The 19,268-nt window shown below is 39.1% G+C and overlaps 1 protein-coding gene across 1 annotated transcript in view; it reads right to left on the bottom strand.

The window, feature by feature from the left end:
• Positions 1–2,736, bottom strand: part of CUBN (cubilin (intrinsic factor-cobalamin receptor)) — a gene marked incomplete at its 3' end in the record, with an annotated part of 95,765 nt that extends 93,029 nt beyond the window's left edge. Inside the window, exons 1-4 of the mRNA XM_010072660.1 lie at positions 2,618–2,736; positions 2,333–2,462; positions 1,625–1,717; positions 596–634 (exon numbers count right to left, since the gene is read on the bottom strand). Of these exons, the coding sequence (XP_010070962.1) occupies positions 596–634; positions 1,625–1,717; positions 2,333–2,462; positions 2,618–2,736 (381 nt within the window). The remainder of the gene's footprint in view (positions 1–595; positions 635–1,624; positions 1,718–2,332; positions 2,463–2,617) is intronic.
• Positions 2,737–19,268: the final 16,532 nt, after the last annotated feature.

Consider the following 19,268-nt stretch of genomic DNA (forward strand, 5'->3'; position numbering starts at 1 on the left):
ATCCTTGTACAAAATAATGACTAATAGGATTGGTCTTACACAGGATGGCCAGCTGCAAGCACTAGGATGGGAAAAGCCCTGTAAGAAGTAAATATCAATAGAGACTGTTCTTCGTCAGCAGACTGTGAGTCTAGATGGAGGGCTATTTTGTCTTCTTGATTTCATAGTAAAATTGCTTTTTCTGGCAGCTGTAGCTGTGGCTTGTCACAACCTCAGTGGAGAAGCAGGTGACAGTTGAAAATGAGCTATTTCCAGTACAAGATAAAATCCAGTTTGAATTCTCCAGTCTTCATCCTGACAGATCAGTGAAGGAAGAGTTTACTTCTCCCTGGTATCTAGTTGTTTTTCTTGAGTCTACAACTGTTTTTCCTTTAAGGAATGCAGGCTCCTACAGAGTTTATATTTTGTAAGAAGGCATTTTACCTCCTCTACAAATATTGAGTTTTTTTTTACCTCCTGTTACCGAAAAAAGTTTTGCTGAGTAATGCATGTGAGGAAAGAAATCATTTAGCTATTTAATCATTGTAACCTCACTTTATTTGCTGGGGGCTGGGTGTTGCTTTTTTGATCTCTAGTTTGCTTCCCATTTACTCACCTGCTCTAAGCTTTGAAGTTTGTTGTCAAGACTCGTGATCTGCAAGAGAAATGCAAATTACATTGTGCTTGAGAGAGACCACAGAGGTATGTGCTGGATGCCGGTAGGCTAACAAAATATCTTCTTCTGAGAAAAGAGGATAGCTAGAATGTGAAACCAGGTGACAATCAGGTTCAAATCAGGTCCCCTTCACTAGGATTTCAGTGGTTTAGGCTGTTCAGAAAATGACAGCTTAAATATGTCCCAGTTCAGCTCCAAAAAGCAAGACTCAGTCCTGTGAAGATGTCCTCAGGTGCTCAACATTGAGAATGGGAATGTTCAGGTGCTTGTGCACATGCAAAGGAGGGAGGTGTGAGACATTACACCAAACGACAAGAAAAGGTTCATGATATCTCAGTGGGTTATAGCCACAGACAGCAAGCTGACACTGAATCAGGGAACATGACAGATATGTATTAGCACAATTTCCCTAGGGGAAAGTCTCTTAGGCTATAAAATATTTTCCTATAGGAAATTTGTGGCAACACTGTAACAAAAGACACTTAAACCAAGTCAGACAAAGGTTTCACAATCTTCTCTTGGAAAAAAATCTTCTGTAGCAGGGAAGAGAGAAAACTACTGCATAGGTATTTTCTTTCCACTGCAAACCCCTATAGCCCATTTCACCTATGGAATGGAATGTCTGTGTAACACCTATAAGAACACACACGGTCCATTTCCTGAATTTAGTTGGATTTCACTTTCATGAATACTGGAGAATATAGTCCACAGAACTGTTGACAGTGAACAAAAGAATAAACCTGGTAACTGGAAATTATGGGATATACAGGAATATTTCCATTGTCTCCAGAGTTACTGAACAAGTATCTCAACATTATCCATAGACTCTGAGCTGATGTTAGATATGGACTGTGCCCCAATTCCCTAAATTGGAGTCCAGAAATACTAAAATTCATCAGGTAATGATGTTAATCTGAGGAATGGAAAACTGGGAACTCTGGAGGAGGATACCATAAGGGTACGGCTCACCTTGGAGGTCAGCAGAGCAACCTGCTGGGACATGTTCTGAGAGGCACCATGGGCTTTTTTAAGTTCTTGAATCTCTGCATTACTTTCTCTCACCTAAATTTAAACAATAAAGATAATGTGAAACAACCTTGGCTTTTTCAGAAGCTTGCAAATATAAACAAGCTTTGTTTTTTCAAAAGCTTAGGAAAGTTTCATTCTTGCTTAACTTTGCTGTTATAAAGTCCACTTAAATACAGAGAGCTCTGTTACACACACAACTTAATCTTTTAATTATTTTCTGTAATGGCATGATTACTTTATGAGTGTGGAAAAGCTTACTTTCATACTAGAGTGCTGACACAGATAATATAAAATAACAAACATACAACACTGAAAGAGGGTAGATTAGATACTAGGAAGAAATTCTTTACTGTGGGGGTGGTGAGACACTGGAACAGGTTGCCCAGGGAAGCTGTGGATGCCCCATCCCTGGAGGTGTTCAAGGCCAGGCTGGATGAGGCTTTGAGCAACCTGGGCTAGTGGGAGGTGTCCCTGCCCGTGGCAGGGGGGTTGGAACTAGATGATCTTTAAGGTCCCTTCCAACCCAAACCATTCTGTGATTCTATGAAAACACATCAAACATTTGCTAAGACATATTCTGAAAACAATTAAACTATTAATGTGCAAAAATGAATACAAAAACATATTAAGGAAAAGTAACTATATCACCTGACTAAAAAGTTCTGCAAGGTCTTCTTCATTAATTTTTATTTTCCCCAGTGGTCCAGTTCTAAATTCAATATTTTTGCTGGAGCCAGCATGGAACACTAAGTTACCCTGCTCTGAGGACAAACGAGGCCTGTTGCATGATGGAAAAAAACAGAGAAATCATTTAGTTACACATATCTGCCAAAGCATATGTAAAAAAGAGCTGCAGTAAAGCCATTCTGTTCCCATTATGGGCACTTAGAAGCCACCATATGAACAAATGCATTGGCAAGCAATGGTACTTACTGCTCATTATAAATGGTTCTTTTCTGCCTCTTTTTTTCATAGTGGTTTGATTCACAGCTCAATCCAGTAAGTAATAATAATGCAACTAAAAGCCCACGAGCAGGAACAGCCCAAAGCATTACTCTCCTCCAGTTGTCCCGCATTTGAAGTGAAACCTCCAGTGCTGAATTGTCCTGTTGCGAGCCCAGGTGCCCTTTGCTCTCACACAGCTCTTTACTCACAAGGTGCCCATTCTGCTGTCTTGTCTTGCAAGGGTGAACTTTATCTCAGGGATCTTAATTAAAGATTGACAGTGTGCAAATCCTCTAGACGTTAAATGTATTTTTTTCTTTTTGTCTTTTGGTTTCAGGAGCTTTGAAAGATCATTGAAATCTGCCTGTATTTTATCATTATGTCTTTTACCTTTGTCCAGCTGAGCACTCCTGTGTCTCAAGCACATTGTAATCTGCAGCTGGTTACTGTGGGAACAGCTCGCTCTCCCCAAATGCTGCACCACATGGGCAAAAGAAAGATTATTTGGCAGCACCAAAGGACCTAGATGATTGTTACAAAAAAATCCCCAAATCCCATATATGAAACCCACAGTGTCTGGCAAGGAGTATTTGTATTGAAAGAAAGTCTCCAGCCAGTAACTTATTGGGCAGATGACACAAACAAGTTAGCAGTACCAAACAGCATCCCATGGATTACAACAGCAAAATACAATTTTAACCAAATATGGTTGCTCTGACTCAAGAATGACTCAGTCCCTAGACGCTGGGGAAATGATCACACACTAAGGGGACTGCATTTTGGTTGGCATGTGTAGGCTATCTTCATTGCACACCCTAGGGCTCACAGATTCAGGGCAAGCCACAGACAATGCAGAAAACCAAGTTAAAATTCAGAGGAGGCCCAAAAGTAATCAAAAACTGCAAATTAATATGTACCGAGAGCCAAAATTTGAATGACCCCATTTTCCTCTTCCCTACAGCAGTACCTCACAGCCTTCTCAGAAGAAGTGTCTCACCGAAATACTTGTGGGTGCTTGTCCCTGAGGCCCAGGCTGCTGCTGCTGGAAGCCACGACAGTCCACGTCCCACCTCCCCTTTTGCTTCTGCCAGAGCCTCTGTATTCCCCTTGCACAAGACCTTACTGTGCTTTCTTCTCCCTGCTTAGGGGAACATTGTGTATGTTCTCCTTCCTTGTTCTAGGAGCTATCTGAACCTCCAGGCCCACCACCATTCTTTTTGATTTTTCTTTTTGCTCAGTAGGCAACTAATTCAGGTTGCTCACATTTCAAAACTCCGCTGAGAAGAAAAGAGTGTCGTCAGTTGTAGCTGCTGTTGCTCAAACATAACAGTAGCCACCATTCACTGATCCTTTAAGTCCAAGACCTTTGTGGAAGCCACAGAGCTCCTGCACTTCGTCACCCTGTCCATGTTCCTTTCTGCTCCGGTTTGCACTTGTCACCTACAGACGTCCCACAGATATGTGGGACATGACCTGGAGCTGGGGGATTGAAGAACTCTACAGCTTCCACACACAGAAATGTTATGAGGTCAAAGCACGCTGGGAAGAGATTAGATGTGGTGACAAAAAATAGTCACCTCAAAAAGAGACAGAGGTGGACTGTGAAAGTGAGTGTGAAGTCAGGACAGCTGATGTTTATGGTGCTGCCACAGATAACTTGACCCTTACTGTGATTAACTATATAGTCCAAGATTGTAGAAGCTGCATCCCACCAGCCCCACTATTTTCTGCTGTTTGCATAAAACCTATTTTTTATTACATTTTATTATGTGTGCTTCCAGAAACTGACCTCAAAATTCAAAACAACATGACCCTGCTGACCATCTTTCCTGTGCTCGCACAGACTGTGATGCAGGTAACCCAGCAGTTACTGCTGCTGCCTAGAGATTTGGGAGGGCAGAGATGAAGCTCCTCCTGACCCCACGGGGACAGCCCACCCCATATGCCTGCCGAGTAGCAGGAGCTCAGCTCTCCAGGTATTTATCTGCTCCGCAGCTGCCTGCAGCCTCCAGGAGACTTGAGTCTATCAGCTGTTGCTGCCAGAACAGAGGAACATGAGGAGAAATCCCTGTACGTTGTCCTTCACCATCATTGGGGATGGTGTTTACACAAAAATACAGAATTGTATCCTCAGTTCTTCAAGACTGTCACTGCTCCATTCAATCCAAATGAGCTAAGATACTTTACACTGAGGATCTGTCCTTGCACATTTTTTAATTTCCTGTTCTGCTCTTTGCTCTGAAACCTCTGTTCTGGAATAGGAGTGCATAGATGAATTATTGATGTGTCTGTCTAGTCAACAGGACACCTTCTGCCTCTGGGTGTCCTGGTGCTGTCCATTAAACTAGTGCTCACTAACATTCTTCATGTCAGTTCCAAAAGCTGTCCAAGTTTTTTTGCTCTTTTAGTTTTGTTGGTTTTTTTTGTTTTGGTTTTTTGTTTTAACAGTTTACTGAGTTTTTAACTGTCAGCTGGGTATCAACTTGAAGAAACTATGGGCCAACTAAACCTGCACTTCCTCGCAGGCTGGTTGAATGTATGCATATTTCAAGAACTTTCTTTCACATTGTCCATTGTAAGCTGAGAGTTTTCAGCCTGGACTTCAGCCGTGACCCACAAAATCCTTCCTTTTCTCTATTAATTTCTTTTGCATACTGAGTATGCATTGCCCCTCTCTGCTGCCTGTCAATCTTTGATTCAAACTTCCCTTTCCAACTAATTAACTCCAATATACCAAATGACTAATGAGCAATAAACCATAGAGGATGGGGAGAAAGCTGCTAATGTGAGGACGAAGAAGAAATAACTTTTCACCTTCTCTTCATGCAGGCTCAATAGCTTAGAAAACAGTTGACCTGAAGACCAGGTGACTTTGTCTATGCACTGATTACAGGATGGAAAAAGAACTCTGGACATCTATCTAAACCTTGCATGACATACCATTTTCCATTTCATTCGACCTTCCAGATTTTAGTTAATTTACTCCCTCTTCCTAGTGAATGCACCTTAGGCTAGCCAAGTTGGGAAATCTATAAACCATCTCAAGGAGAAAAATAGGTCCACGCCTTTTAATTTAACTGAAATACATTGGATTGAGAAATCATTTTTGGAGGAACAGAATGGAAACCCTGCAAATGTCTGGCATAAGAATAGGGGCTGTTCTTTCTAACAAGGAGAGCTGGCACGAACCCGTCCTCCCAGGACAGATTGTTCATAACCTCATTGACATTATGGCTCAGGAAACACATCTGAAGAGTACAGCTTGGGCATAGATTTGGCAGGATAAGTAATTAAGCATTTGTCTCTAATTCTGGTTGAAGCTCACCGTGTACTAGCAGGGACTACAATTTACCACTACCTTGTGTAGCTGTGTGAAATAAAATGGTGGCATCCCTCTACTTCTCCAGCAGTATGTGCCTGCAATGCAAAGATGCTGCTGCAGAGCACAAGAGTGGACTCAGACTATGGCCAAAAAATTCAGTACGCATTAATTGCACCTACGAAGTCAACTCAGATGCAGAGACATGATGCAAGACTCTGACAATGCTCCTTTTTTATAGGGGGGAAGTGCAACTACTGGTATGAATCCCAACATGAGTAATTTTTTAATGGAAGACAAATAATCCTTTATTTTGTTCTATAGATGAAAAAAAAAAATCTCTGTTATTCAGTGTCAGGATTCAAATATTTGCAAATAATTATAAATCCAGTCCCATTGCTGGCTTAATCTCAAGTAGTGAGCACTTACCTGAGTTTCCCCTCAACCAAGGTCATGTCTCCCAGTACCTCCATCTTCACTTCCCTGGATTCTCTTTCATCTTTCCTCTTTCTAGTAATACCCCACCATTCCAAAGTGACACACAACACAGGAAGCAGCACTATTACCTACATGGTACAAATATGCAAATTGCTGGTGTAAACAATGTTCCGTATCAAATTCAGCACTTTTGGTGTGTCCCTATAGCTCTGAGAAAACCAAGCACTAAGCTGGTATTAGGCCCTACGTAGAGGATCAACAACCATATGATTTATATCAAACACAGGTGACTGTGAAAAACAATGTTCCCCTTTCTGTCCCTTACCTATAACAACCCATCACCACTTCCTTCCTTCTCTTTATGTCTGTCTGGAGAGTTTTATGGCTGCAGCACCTTCCCCAAGGGCTGCAGCAGCTGCAAGACTCCATTTCCCCCGTCACTCCTTATGGAGATCTTTTATTTCTCAGCATATTGCCCTCTGACATATGCTTAAGATTTTGCTCCCTCAACACAGTTGATGAAGTTAATATGTTATCTGCTGCTGAAGTTAAACTCACTGGCCAGGAAATCCAGGTTTTCAGGTTTTAATAGCAAATAACAAAGAGATGAGTTTTTGATTCCTCTTTCTGATTTTTCTTCCTACATACGTTGTTTCTACAAACCACTAACCACTTTGATGCTTCCTATTTTCTGTTTCATTCTTTTTTGAAATTAGGTTCATGAAAAGTTTCCAGTCACTTACATTAGCTTTGTTCTTTTCTATTGATTGTTCCAGTCCTTTTAGCACATTCCAATTGCTTTAATGTACAGCGAAGTTATTTTTAGAGACTTCCATTTGCATAGGCACCCTTCGCCACTAATAACCCTAAAGCCATGAATAGACCTGTCTGTACAACCTCCCTCAGATTTGTTCTATTCTGTTACTGTTGGCTTTATCAAGAGGCTTAGATCTGAGCTAAGACCATAAATCATTTGCTGCATATTGATGCTGTGATCACAAATATTGGCATTCTGTCACCATACAAATATAAGGAAGTGAGAGTGGTCATACTGGGTTAGAAGAAGACCCATCTAGGTCAGTACCCTGTCTCCAACAGTGGCCAAAAGCAGACAGTTAGGAAATGAAGGGTATACGAAAAGGCAAGCACGTACAGGGCCTCTCCTAAGTACTCTCTTGGTCTCTGTGTATCTGCAGCTTAGGAACTTTGTCAGCCAGAAGTCTACCTACTCAGTACTCTCAAAGGATTTTTCTTCCATGAACTCAGTACTCTCAAAGGATTTTTCTTCCATGAACTTGTCCAGCTTTCTCCTGAACTCCTCCCCATGCTTCACCTTACAACACATGTACAATGAATGAGTAGTCCCATGTGGTAGGATCAATACACAGTCAAAATACCATTCAGAAATATTAATTCAGAGTAGAATCCTATTTTTAAGTGTAATATTTATAAACAGAATAGGATCTGGTTCTTTTTGAAAAACATATACAGGGCAAACATTAAAACTAATCAAAAGTATTTACTACTGTCTAGGTATAAGAACATATATTAACATCATCAATATGCTTTCCTTCCAAATGCCTGGTTGCAATTTAAAAATGTTTGAATTACAACAGCCCAGAGCAGGGACAAAAGCACAAGACAAACATGCTCTCAATGAAGCTGGGATTTCAGGATGTATTCCTGTGCTTAAAATCAGAGAGGCTTCCCACTGGAAGAGATTTTAGGGACTTTTTGCTGCAGAGGTTTCTGAATCCCAATGAAGGGTACCCAACCACAGTGGCCACCTGAAATTCCTTCCAACAATCCTCTCTCACTAAAAGTGGCGTATTCTACTCAATTTTAGCCCCTGAACTCTGCATCTTGCTTCATCAGAGCTCTTACCAAAAGATCCCTCATCCATCCTTCCTCCCAATATCAAAAGGACCAACCAGGTAGAGGAAAGTCAAAAGGAACAACCCAGTTGTCTTGCCTTCATGGATGGCTGCCTGGTCATCTAAGGCCACATATTTCTTTCTTCAACAGCTATATAAATTCCCCAAACCTTGTAATCAACTAAAGATAAAAATAACACAAATATCTTCATGTTCTTCACAATAACGTTTGAATTGACATACTATCACTACTCAATACTTCATTTTCCCTGGTGTCTTGGACATCAGTTATCTATTCAAGCAAGTTGTTACTAAACAGAATAAATGTCCCCTAGTAAGGCTGTAAGACTAGAATACTCATGTTTGCACAGGCAAAAAGAAAACATTAGAATTCATTTTGGACTCTATGCCTAGTTTCTTATACTTCCACATTATTTTTCCTCAGATATTTCTTTGACCACTTCTACTATATACACTATTGATATAAGACTGCCCAGAAATGCCTAGTGTTCTTAACCAATTATTGTCTCCTTCAAATCCTTACTAATATGACATATTCTTTAAACACCATGAAGAAGAAAAATACACAGAGCAAATAAGTAATTTCAAATATCTAAGAGGCAAAATATATTAAACTGCTAAGGAAAATAAATATAATTTAATATTTATACAATAAGCCAAAAGTGTTACACTTGGTATGAATAGCAAGCAAATAGAACAGAGAAATCAAAGGTTGAGCTGAGAATGAATAGTTCATCCTTGAGATGTAACAAATATTTGCTAAATTTTCTATTTATTTTAGAAACATGACAACTCCTAGAATTGTACAGTCATTGAAACATTGGTTTTGTCCAGATCTCTATTGAGATGTCTCTTTAGAAAACAAAATGGGCTTACCCATGACTAAGTTTAAGACATATGACAGTGTTATCACAGATCAATGTTTTTCCAGCCTGTAATATACAGATTCCAGACAATCCTTATACTCGTCCTAATAGGGTCAGCAAAAGGTGAGATAAAAAAACTTGGGGGCAGGAGCCTTACATTCGCTGCATGGAAGGATGCACTTCCACTGGAAAGTTTTGCGTTCATGTATCAAAAAGTATTCAAACCCACTGCGTTAAACAAATGGTATTTTAGTAACTGCTACACAGGTTTCTTCATGGGAACCCCTAGATTACCTCAGATAAAAATAAGCTTACGTAGGCAAGACATTCTGTAAGGCAACTTGCCAGGCTTCAAAAATTACTGTATAAATATGATACCAGCAAATATGACATCCTCTTTCTCAGTGGAACTTCTCAAGTTTGAGGGAATGCAACCACATTATCTTGCACAGATAATGAAATGTATTTCAGATGTGCACAGTAAGTGAGCTACAAAACCAAAAGTCAGATTCTGGAAATGTCCTTCAATTTCCAGAGCTGTCTTACAGATTTCACTCATTTATCTTTCAGCTGCTTTTGTAATCACATTTCTTTGCTGTGAAAATGCTTAGGCTGAAGTTGCAAAGTGCAGCACTGATGCAGGCTGCAAAGCACTTATTAAGAGACTGCTTGGAAAAGGAAGCAACAGACCATCAAGTGAGGTCAAGCAGGTGCAACCCAACAGAGCTCAGTAAATGATACATTAACGACAAACAGATGGGATAAGAAGCAGTCACTCAAATTAGCTGCACTGGTATTACAGGGTTAGCAGGGCAAAATACATAAATATATATTTACAACTCTGCAATCTGTTCTTTCAAAATATCTCCTTCAGAAACAGCTCTGATTAGCAAACAGATTTCAGTCCTCACAATCACACTGAATTAAAATTCACTGTCAGCATGTAACAGGCTGTATTGCTATATCAGTTTTAGACGCAGCAAGATAACTTTCAATTTACACTTTAATGCTGCTTGCCTGTGAGTGGCACATAAATCATTAAAACATGTTTTACAGATTAAGGAATTGAAAACTAATGGTTAATAGTAATATTTTGACAAATATTATTATAGGGAGGCAAAATAAACAGACTATTTACATGGTTTAGCAGAAAAAAAAAGATCCCAATTTATACATAAAATTTGATCTCCATTATTTTAATTTCAATGTTTGGATCAAGTTAGAGAGCAACAGATCTTCTTATTATCACATTTCTCCCCAAGAAAAAGGCCATACAGCTACTGGTTATTGATCTGGCTGATGAATCTACACAATAAACACCATGTAAACAGATAACTATGGTTCATAACACTGTCAAAAACACACTTGCTCTATACAGTTTAGTCGTAGGCACAACCTAACATTAGTCTAATGCTTTTTTGCCATTATGGTACTACTAGAGATCAAATAAAGATAAAGGCCAACCTCATCCTTCTCTAGAGCCCAGTCCAGAGCTCTTTTAGGAGAATCCATTTCCATTTCCCTTTCATAGCTGGAACAGCCCAAGCAGTCCAAATGCTTTAGGGAATAAGACAGGCTGAAGTAGGTCAGCCCAAGCTGGGCTGATTAAGCAGTCCAGAAGCAGCATGCAAATCAAGACTGAAGAAGAAATACACAAGGAGTCAGTATAAGATAAAGTATGGCACAAAATGACAATACCAAGCTAATTTTCTTTTTCAGGAGGACTATGGCAGATGAGAACAGCTGCACTATCTTTACAGCAGCTCTGTTCTATACAGCCTTTAGTTTCTCCTGCATTACCAAGCCTAGATGCAATACACCATTGCTGTTCCTATGTCATCCCCCATGACTGTTCCTATGTCATTCCACAGGGAAAAAAAAAATAAAAAGAAAAAAAAAATCAGTCTTTTTCAGGATTGGCAGCTTTTAACAACTTACTGCTTTGGTACATAGGAACTATGATCAATCTAAGAAATGCACAAGAACTATGATCGATCTAAGAAATCCTGCAGTTTTGTGACACACCCCCTCCCTAATGGATGCTTACCAAGTATCATCTCACCTTTTCCTCCCTCGAGCTGTTTTTTCTCTAGATACCAATATAATATTACCTGTAAGGAAAAATAACAACCAGAACATATGCTTCTTTAGAAGGCTTTCAGTTTTTCCATAATTTTCTCTATTATTTCAGAGATATTAAACTCACAAGACTTGATTATTAAAAAAACAGAAGAAGCTCGTATAGTTTTTGTCCAGTTCTTATGCCACAGGAACCTAGACATAGAGCTTTTAATTTTTTTTAATGTCTTTTATGTGTAGGTCTTTGGTAAGGAGCAATGATCTTATCCTGAATAATATAAGTTAGAATAGAAACAGGAGAGTTATTGTCAGGGTTGTGACAATCTTGAATATTTTTATTCAGCTGCACCTAACCAAATAATTCCAGACAGATACAGTTGGGCTCCCGAAAACTACAAGTATTTAGAGAGGATGAGACAACCATAAACTAAGGATGACACTGCATTTTCTTAAAAATCATATACAAAATACTACAAAAAACACATCAAAATTTCAGATCATATGTACAATAAATCTTTTAACAATGGATCACTGATATTTACAGATGAAGACATTTTACAGGTAGATTTTGGTCTCTGCACTTAATTAAAACAGCTTTGACATTTACAGCCTTGTATACTGTAGGGAGAAGATGGTTTTAAGATAAAATAGTCTTATCCATTTCCATTTAAGTATATGTAAATGCTGCTCTTTTTCATTTCAGAAACTAAAAAGGACATTTAAATACAGCAATTCAGTCCTGGAAACTTCTAGTTAAAATAAAACACCTCTACAGTGCAAATCCACCATTTGCACTGTAGGTACTAAAATATATCAGAACTGTTCAGCAAAATGTCTGGACAGCTATCTTGGTAAGCTATGATTTTTGTTCATCTGCCATCAGCTTTCTCATGAAAGATGGAAGTATCTTCTGTCACCAGGCTGTACTCAGGAGATTCAGGTTCTAAATTATCCAAGTAGAATGGAGATCAGTTTTGCCACCACATGTACATTGAGGCTGTTTCCCAAGAGCCGGTAGCGTTGCTTTGTTGTTACTTTGTCAGGAAAGCCTAAAACAAAAACATATAGTGCAACATCATTAGTCTGGGTTTGTTCCTAACTTTTAGTCTACTCCTTTTTTCAGGGAAGAGTTCTTAATGCAGTTATCACAGACTGCAGCAGGATTCACCTCCCCTCCCTAAAATTCACAAACTTAGAAATAATTCCCAAGCAGTTCATCAGATTTGTATCGGTTCTTCCATTAGCAGTACTGCCATCTGTAAGGTTCAACAAGAAGCCTGAAAACATTGCTCCTTCATGTAAATAATGCCAATCTACCTTCTCTTCATATAGCAACCAGCAGTCTCATGGAGGGAAAGCAGCACCTAAAACAGCTACTACTCTAGAGAATATCCAGAGAAGAACACGACCACGGCAGAAAGAAAACATGATAATTCTGCAGATGGATGAAACTGCATTTCTCAATAAGCTTTATATTATACTTGCAGTCTGAACCCCTCTAACCAGTTGAGGCAAACCAAATGAGTCTCACAGTGCAATATACCACCAGTACAGATCAAGCTAAGAGCAAGGCTTATTCAGTGAGTGACCAAGCAGCTGAACGATTTCCCATGTAATGTAATGCTCACCCTGTCAAACGCACTCAGAGATACAGACAGTATCTGAAATGTCCTTCAGATGTTAAGTGCATGGACTGACAGAAAGAAGGGAGGCCTAGAAAAAATTAAACTGGTTGAGGTATTGTGAAAGGGCTGTGTTGTGTATTGAGTGTACAACAGTGACCAAGCTTCTGAGAATGAAGAAGTGGCCAACAGCCAGCTGGTCTGTTTTAACTGTCCTGGCTTGAATTCTCAGCTTACTCCAGCTGTGAGGTAAAATGCATTGGCTTCAACTTGAGTGAAAGATGAAGAGCAGCGGTGATTCAACCATTAGGGGCATTTCCAAAGCTGCTGAAACTTCATCACATTCCATTATTTGATCATTCTCTGAAAAGAAAACCCAACTTTGAGCCCAAGGTCACCACCAGCCAGATTAGCTTTGATGCATAAACACATTCTGTGTGCAAGTGGTGATATATATGTTCTGAAGTTTTCATAGCACTTCAGAAAAACCCTCTTTCAGGGATGGCTCAGGAGAGAACATGGTTGGACAGCTGCTGAGCCAAGGGTGGAAAACAGAGGAGGAGGTGTCTGGGAGGAGTTGTTCCATCCTTGTCTGCCAGTTATTAATGCCTCGAATGTGGACTGCTTTGGTAAACAAATCTTCTGCCAGCTCCATCCACTCTGCCCAGCTTCCTGGCACTCACATTTGGGCAACTGTTCTTCTCTCTTTGGAACAATCATTTGCAGTCCCACACACACTTCCTTAGATGGCGTTTTCACACAAAATCACTGAATAAGGTACCAAATCTAGACATTTTAAAACAGTATATAAAAATATATATGTATTTATGCACACACACATGCAGATGCACTTATAGCCCAAGAGGCTTATCTGAACCCTGAAAATTTCAGAGTTTCTCTTTCTGCCTCTTGGCAACTGAAAGCCTGAGTTAATTTTCAGCGTTCACTGTTTCCTTTGTCCCAAACCTCCTCCATGTGCCTGTTAACATTATCTTGCACCTTCTATCTTCTCAGCTCAAGAGCAGCCTATATCAGAAGGACAGATTTAACTCATAGTACACTGGCACTTGCTGCACAGCTCTCACTGTATCACTTAGGTCATGCATGCTACTTGATGATGTTGTGGTCTTGGCAACATGCACTATCACATTATGCTGGCTTTCTACTAGGCTGACATTTGTCTCCCAATAGCTTACATACATCACTAACAGGAAAAATGGAAAAGGCATCTTGACATCACCCTCACGAAAGCAGGTCGCAGGTGCAAGAATGCTCTGATCACTTTTAATGATATTGCTGTGGGGCCCACACTAGCGACTAAGACAAACGACTGCAGTATTTCACTAGTAATAGTGCAATTACTATTTATACATTTAGATGTTAAAAGCACAAATAAATCTGTTAATGTTAAGGACGAACAATGATTTTAACTCTGGACCTCACATATTGGAAAAGGCCATCAATTTGCTAAAATACAGAACCATTTAGACACAATCATGTTTCTTCTGCTAATACTGTAGCTGCAGCTAGTAGCAGCATCTGTAACAAAGCTTCCTGACATTCTCTTCGCTTCCTTTTCAGCTTATAGTTTTCTCATTCTTTAGCTTCTTGGACCAACAACATATTTGAAGCGGGTACATCTCCAAGCTTTCTGCTGTCGAAAACTTCAGCCCAAATGTTGCTGTCACTACATAACATCGAAGCAGAGAAATTATAGCACATTCCTCTTTTAAAATACCACACTTCACAATAATTACTTGAAATTTAACATGAGAGAAATGCTGTCAGGGAAACACCCTTTGCTGTAGCCATAAATATAGCAACTTTCAAAAATACCACAGCTTGCAAATCCTCTGAGGAAACTTAGATTACAGTACCTAAATTCACCAAAGATTTCAATCAGCCTAGAGCTGAGTAACACTTTAAGTACAAAGTGGGAAATGTCCTAAACACAAAGGAAAGAAATGTCAGACTTGTGATTCAGTGCACTGGGAAAAGCTTGGTCTGCCTGAATCAGAGTATGTGAGAGGAAGCCACTGGATGAGAGAGGCTTATTTCATGTGTTGTGGAAGTTGGAAAAGTAGTATAGTGAGGCACGGAACTGCAAGAACTGTAAAGAAAGTCCCATGATTAAGGCAGAAGGGTACTGCCCTATGAGAGGAGGAATCTGTCCGTTCCCTCCCTCTGCAGTTCCTAGGTGACAAAAGACAAGTTTCCTAAATGAGCACTTCATAGATGGTGATGATCTGGATGATCCTCAAATTCAGAAGCCTCACTTGTCTTGAGAGTTCAGTTCTGGTTTGTAAAAATACTGAACCTCCAAGCTGTCCCTGAAGATGAGCTCTAAACAGAGAAAGCATGGCAGCATTCCAAGCACTCCGAAATAGTAAAGGTCAGGTTTCACAAACTGATCACCCTAAATTAATGGAGTCTTTCAAACATAAATCACTCCATTGTCTTGGTTCTCCCTCTGTAAAACAGAAGCAATATTAACCCTACTACACCTCTCATTCATCTTGCAAAGACTCATTAAACATTTGGAAAACATAAGCTGAATTAAAAAAAAAAAAGAGATAAAATAGACAATTCTGTGCTCAAAAGACATCTTGAACAGCATGATAAACCTATACAAGCCCAGTCCAGCACTGTTTAGCTGAAGTTTCTTTACATCAGCCTTCATCAATATGTATCTGAGCTGTGCTAAGAAAAGGACTGTCTGCAAAAAGAACAAATCTGTTAAACAAGAGAGGTTGTGAAAAAATCTTGCCTGTTGGCATGTAACTCAACACAGCACACTCCTGCAAATACTCCTAACAAGTAAGCTTAGTACTGGCAACTCTGTTTGACTTTGCAACCTTGATAATGTCCTTTGAATGTAGTAATTTTGAATATAACTCTTAAGTAACAAATGAGAAAACAAACTAAAACTGCAAAAGAAAGAAAGAAATATATAAAAACCATTAGCATTCCTCATAACTCCAAGTCACTGAGGAAGTTGAAGAAAAATACAACAAATTACTTAAGGTCAGTGGTACTTTATTAGATTGATGCTTGTGTTGCTGAGAGAACACAAATTGATCCGATGTGATGGCAGTGGGCCAGGTTCCTTAGCAGGCAGCAACAGCTACACTTTCTTGACTGCCTTTCTTTACAAGGGGAATTCTGGTAAATTTATTTCAGGCTTAATTCTGGTTGACCTGTGTCCAATGTACTGGTATTGCTGAGTCTTGTTCCTTGAGTCCCTCTTCTTCACAAAAACAGTTAGAAAATGAAGTAACTGACCAAGGGCTAGGGCTGTCTTTTCTAGAAAACAGAGATGACTCAAAAGATCATTAACTGAAGAGCTTGGTTACTCCTGAACAAAGAAGTATCTGTATCTTCTGAAATTCCCTTTCTGTCAGCAGCTGCAAATGTGTGGAAGGGAGAAAGCAAGCAGCTCAAACACTGAGAACCACTAACAGGCCTCCTAAACGGGCAGGATATTTTGACTTACCACAGTTGTGAGTAGCATTGGCTGCTGAGCAAATAGTTGCAACTTTAAACAAAAGTATTCCTTCATTGCCATTCAGTAATAGACCATCTCTCATGTCAAACTTTTTTTTCTTAGTTTATGAGGATAAGCCTAACCACAGAAGCTGGCTCTTACAAAATATAAAAAACTAGTGGAAATTCTGAGAAATTCTGAGTTAGCCAAATAACATGAATCAATCGTAAGAATTGAGTGGTCCGAAAAAAAAAATGCAAAAGAAAAAGCATGGATTAGTCCCCAGTAAAAAAACTACATTGGCATTTTGGAAGAATGATGTAGAAATCAGTACATTGTAGCACATACCAAATTCCATAGGGAATCCATGAAGATTTGCTATTTCTCTTGGGGTAAAGTACCTCAGTTTTAGTGTTGACAATTTCATAAGCTTCTCTTCTTCTGGTAACTCCTCAATGTGTTTAAATACTGATTCAAGCTATGAAGAATATCAAAAAACAACAGATATCACCGATGCAGGCCAAATACATAAAATTTAAGTGTCACATCTTAACAGAATATTTCTTTAATCATTACAGTGCCAAAGACAATAGCATGTTTTGCTTGAAAGTATAATAGGTGTTGCATTTTTGCAGCCAACATCTTAACACATGGAGTTGCAAGAAAGAAATCAATGTTGACGTGAGGGCATTAATCATTTCTTCCTTGAGTTACAAGATATACCAATACTTAATGAGACAAAGGATTATAAACATTTGTTAATGACAGGATAGTGACTTTATAACTCAATAGCATACCATCCACACAAATTAAGCTGTATGGATGCAGCTGTTTTAAAACATTCGCTTTGAGATTATCCTGAATTCCAAAGCTGCATTCTTCTTACGCTTAGAAATGCCATATAATGCTAGTGAACAGCACAGAAGTGCAGAAGGCAGTGCTTGTGTACAAAATAGGCTTTATGAAAAGTATCTTTGAATGCTGATTCACCCATATATTTATTATTACCTTCCCCAATGCCAAAATACCGCTTTGTGGTGAATTTAGTATCTACAGTAGAACTTTTCAAAATATTGTGTCTTCACAGATAAATAATACTTTTGAAATTCAAACATGTTAAACATTTAACACTATTTACTGGATCAATTGTGTACAAAAAGTGGCCCTAGATTCATGACACTGTACTGTAGTTATCCACAGAGTTAGTAATCTTTACTGTTTTCACATATCCCTGTGAAACCTTTGTATGGCACTATAGATAACAAAATAATAGCAACCCATAATCTCCACACAGAGAGGCACACATATAATCTTGATTTAAATAAACTGTTATTTAGGAACACAAAGTAAATCAATTGTAAACTCAGTTGCCATAAAATGTAGTTTTAAAGCTTTTTAGTTATAATATTCATAATAACAAAGTAGAAGACAGAAAAAAATCAAGTTTTAAAACAAATCTCATGTTAGTTGACATATTCTTACCTGTACATCTACTGCTGTCTGCAGAACCGAGCCTGTCCCTTCTACATAGTGTCCATACCTTAATAATAACAATAACAATCTTAAATTAATATTTTCATCAGACCTTATAGTACTGATAACTGCAGAGATGCAGGGAGGTTGCTTAGGTTTCTTTGCCTTGACTAACAAATAGCCTCCTGAACAGATAAAGCATTGTTATGGCAATGCTAACCCTTGGAGAGCAGTAGCCTCTCCACATGCTCTCTGGGGATGAATCTGCAATCAACGCACAAGGGTTTATCCATACTAATGCCTTATGTAAAGCATCTAGACAACTATACAAGGCCAAGGAATTCAAGCATAGCGTCATCAGAAAGGGCCATCTACATTGCACAAACCAATTTTACATTAAGGCACGATGCATTAAAGGCCAAATGGTCCTAGGGGTTCAAAATCAGCTCTCCATATTCACATGGGGACCATTAGTGCAAGACTCCAGCTTTTATATCAATCCATTAGGAACAAAGTGGTTCAGTCAGGTTTAGCTTTTGGTTGCTCGTGGATATTCCACAGGGGGAAGGAATGAGGAATGGCCAGGCATCTACGCAGAGCAGCAGAAGAAAGAAACAGAAGAAAGAAAAAAAATTAAATCCAACTACTTGGATTTAACCAAGCAAGCTTACATTCTAAAACCATATGATAGCTTTTTTGGATGTTTTGTGGTTGATTGCATAACAACATGTTTACTCTGTAATCTCTTCCAGGCTATAATTTAAATATACTTATGGGTTTTCAGAAGCATGGTCTGCCAGTCTAATTATGATAGTGTTTGAATGTCCTGAAGAGAAAGAGACTGAGTAAACATATGGCTTTTGCACTGTGGAAGACCTTCGGAAGATCGCCCTGCATTACAGGGGCGTGGTCTGCATCAGTCATTAACAGATAATATTCTCCAGTTTTATCTGCACATCTGTAAAGACAGTTAATAAAGGTCTTTTGCTCCACTGGGGGCCCATTCCAAGGCAAGGCACTGGAACAATTTTTGTTCAAGCCCTTCTAATTCCACAATGAATAAAGGAATATTCTCCCTTCAGCACAGACAAAATGACCCAGCATGGCTCAACCTCGAGTATTTACTCTTCCGTTGGAAAAGCTTACGAGTAGTTCTGCCAATATCAGAGAGAGCAACACTCGTTTTAAAATAAAGTGCTTGCAGATCTTCCTTAGGATGAGAACAAAAGGCCCTAAAACACTGATGCAGATTAAAAACACACGGAATTGAACTGTGTTGTAAATACACCATCTCTAATTGGTTAGTTGCATTCTGAAAATTCCCTAAAAACAAGTTTAACAATGTAACACAGACAGCACTGGGGAATCCTGATCTTATATAGCATCTGATCATATTTCACATGAATATATCTGAGCCAAAACAAATAAATGAGGATACATTTCACAGAATCACAGAATCACAG

The sequence above is a fragment of the Pterocles gutturalis genome, unplaced genomic scaffold, assembly GCF_000699245.1.
Source record: "Pterocles gutturalis isolate BGI_N339 unplaced genomic scaffold, ASM69924v1 scaffold20346, whole genome shotgun sequence".
Classification (NCBI taxonomy): domain Eukaryota; kingdom Metazoa; phylum Chordata; class Aves; order Pterocliformes; family Pteroclidae; genus Pterocles; species Pterocles gutturalis.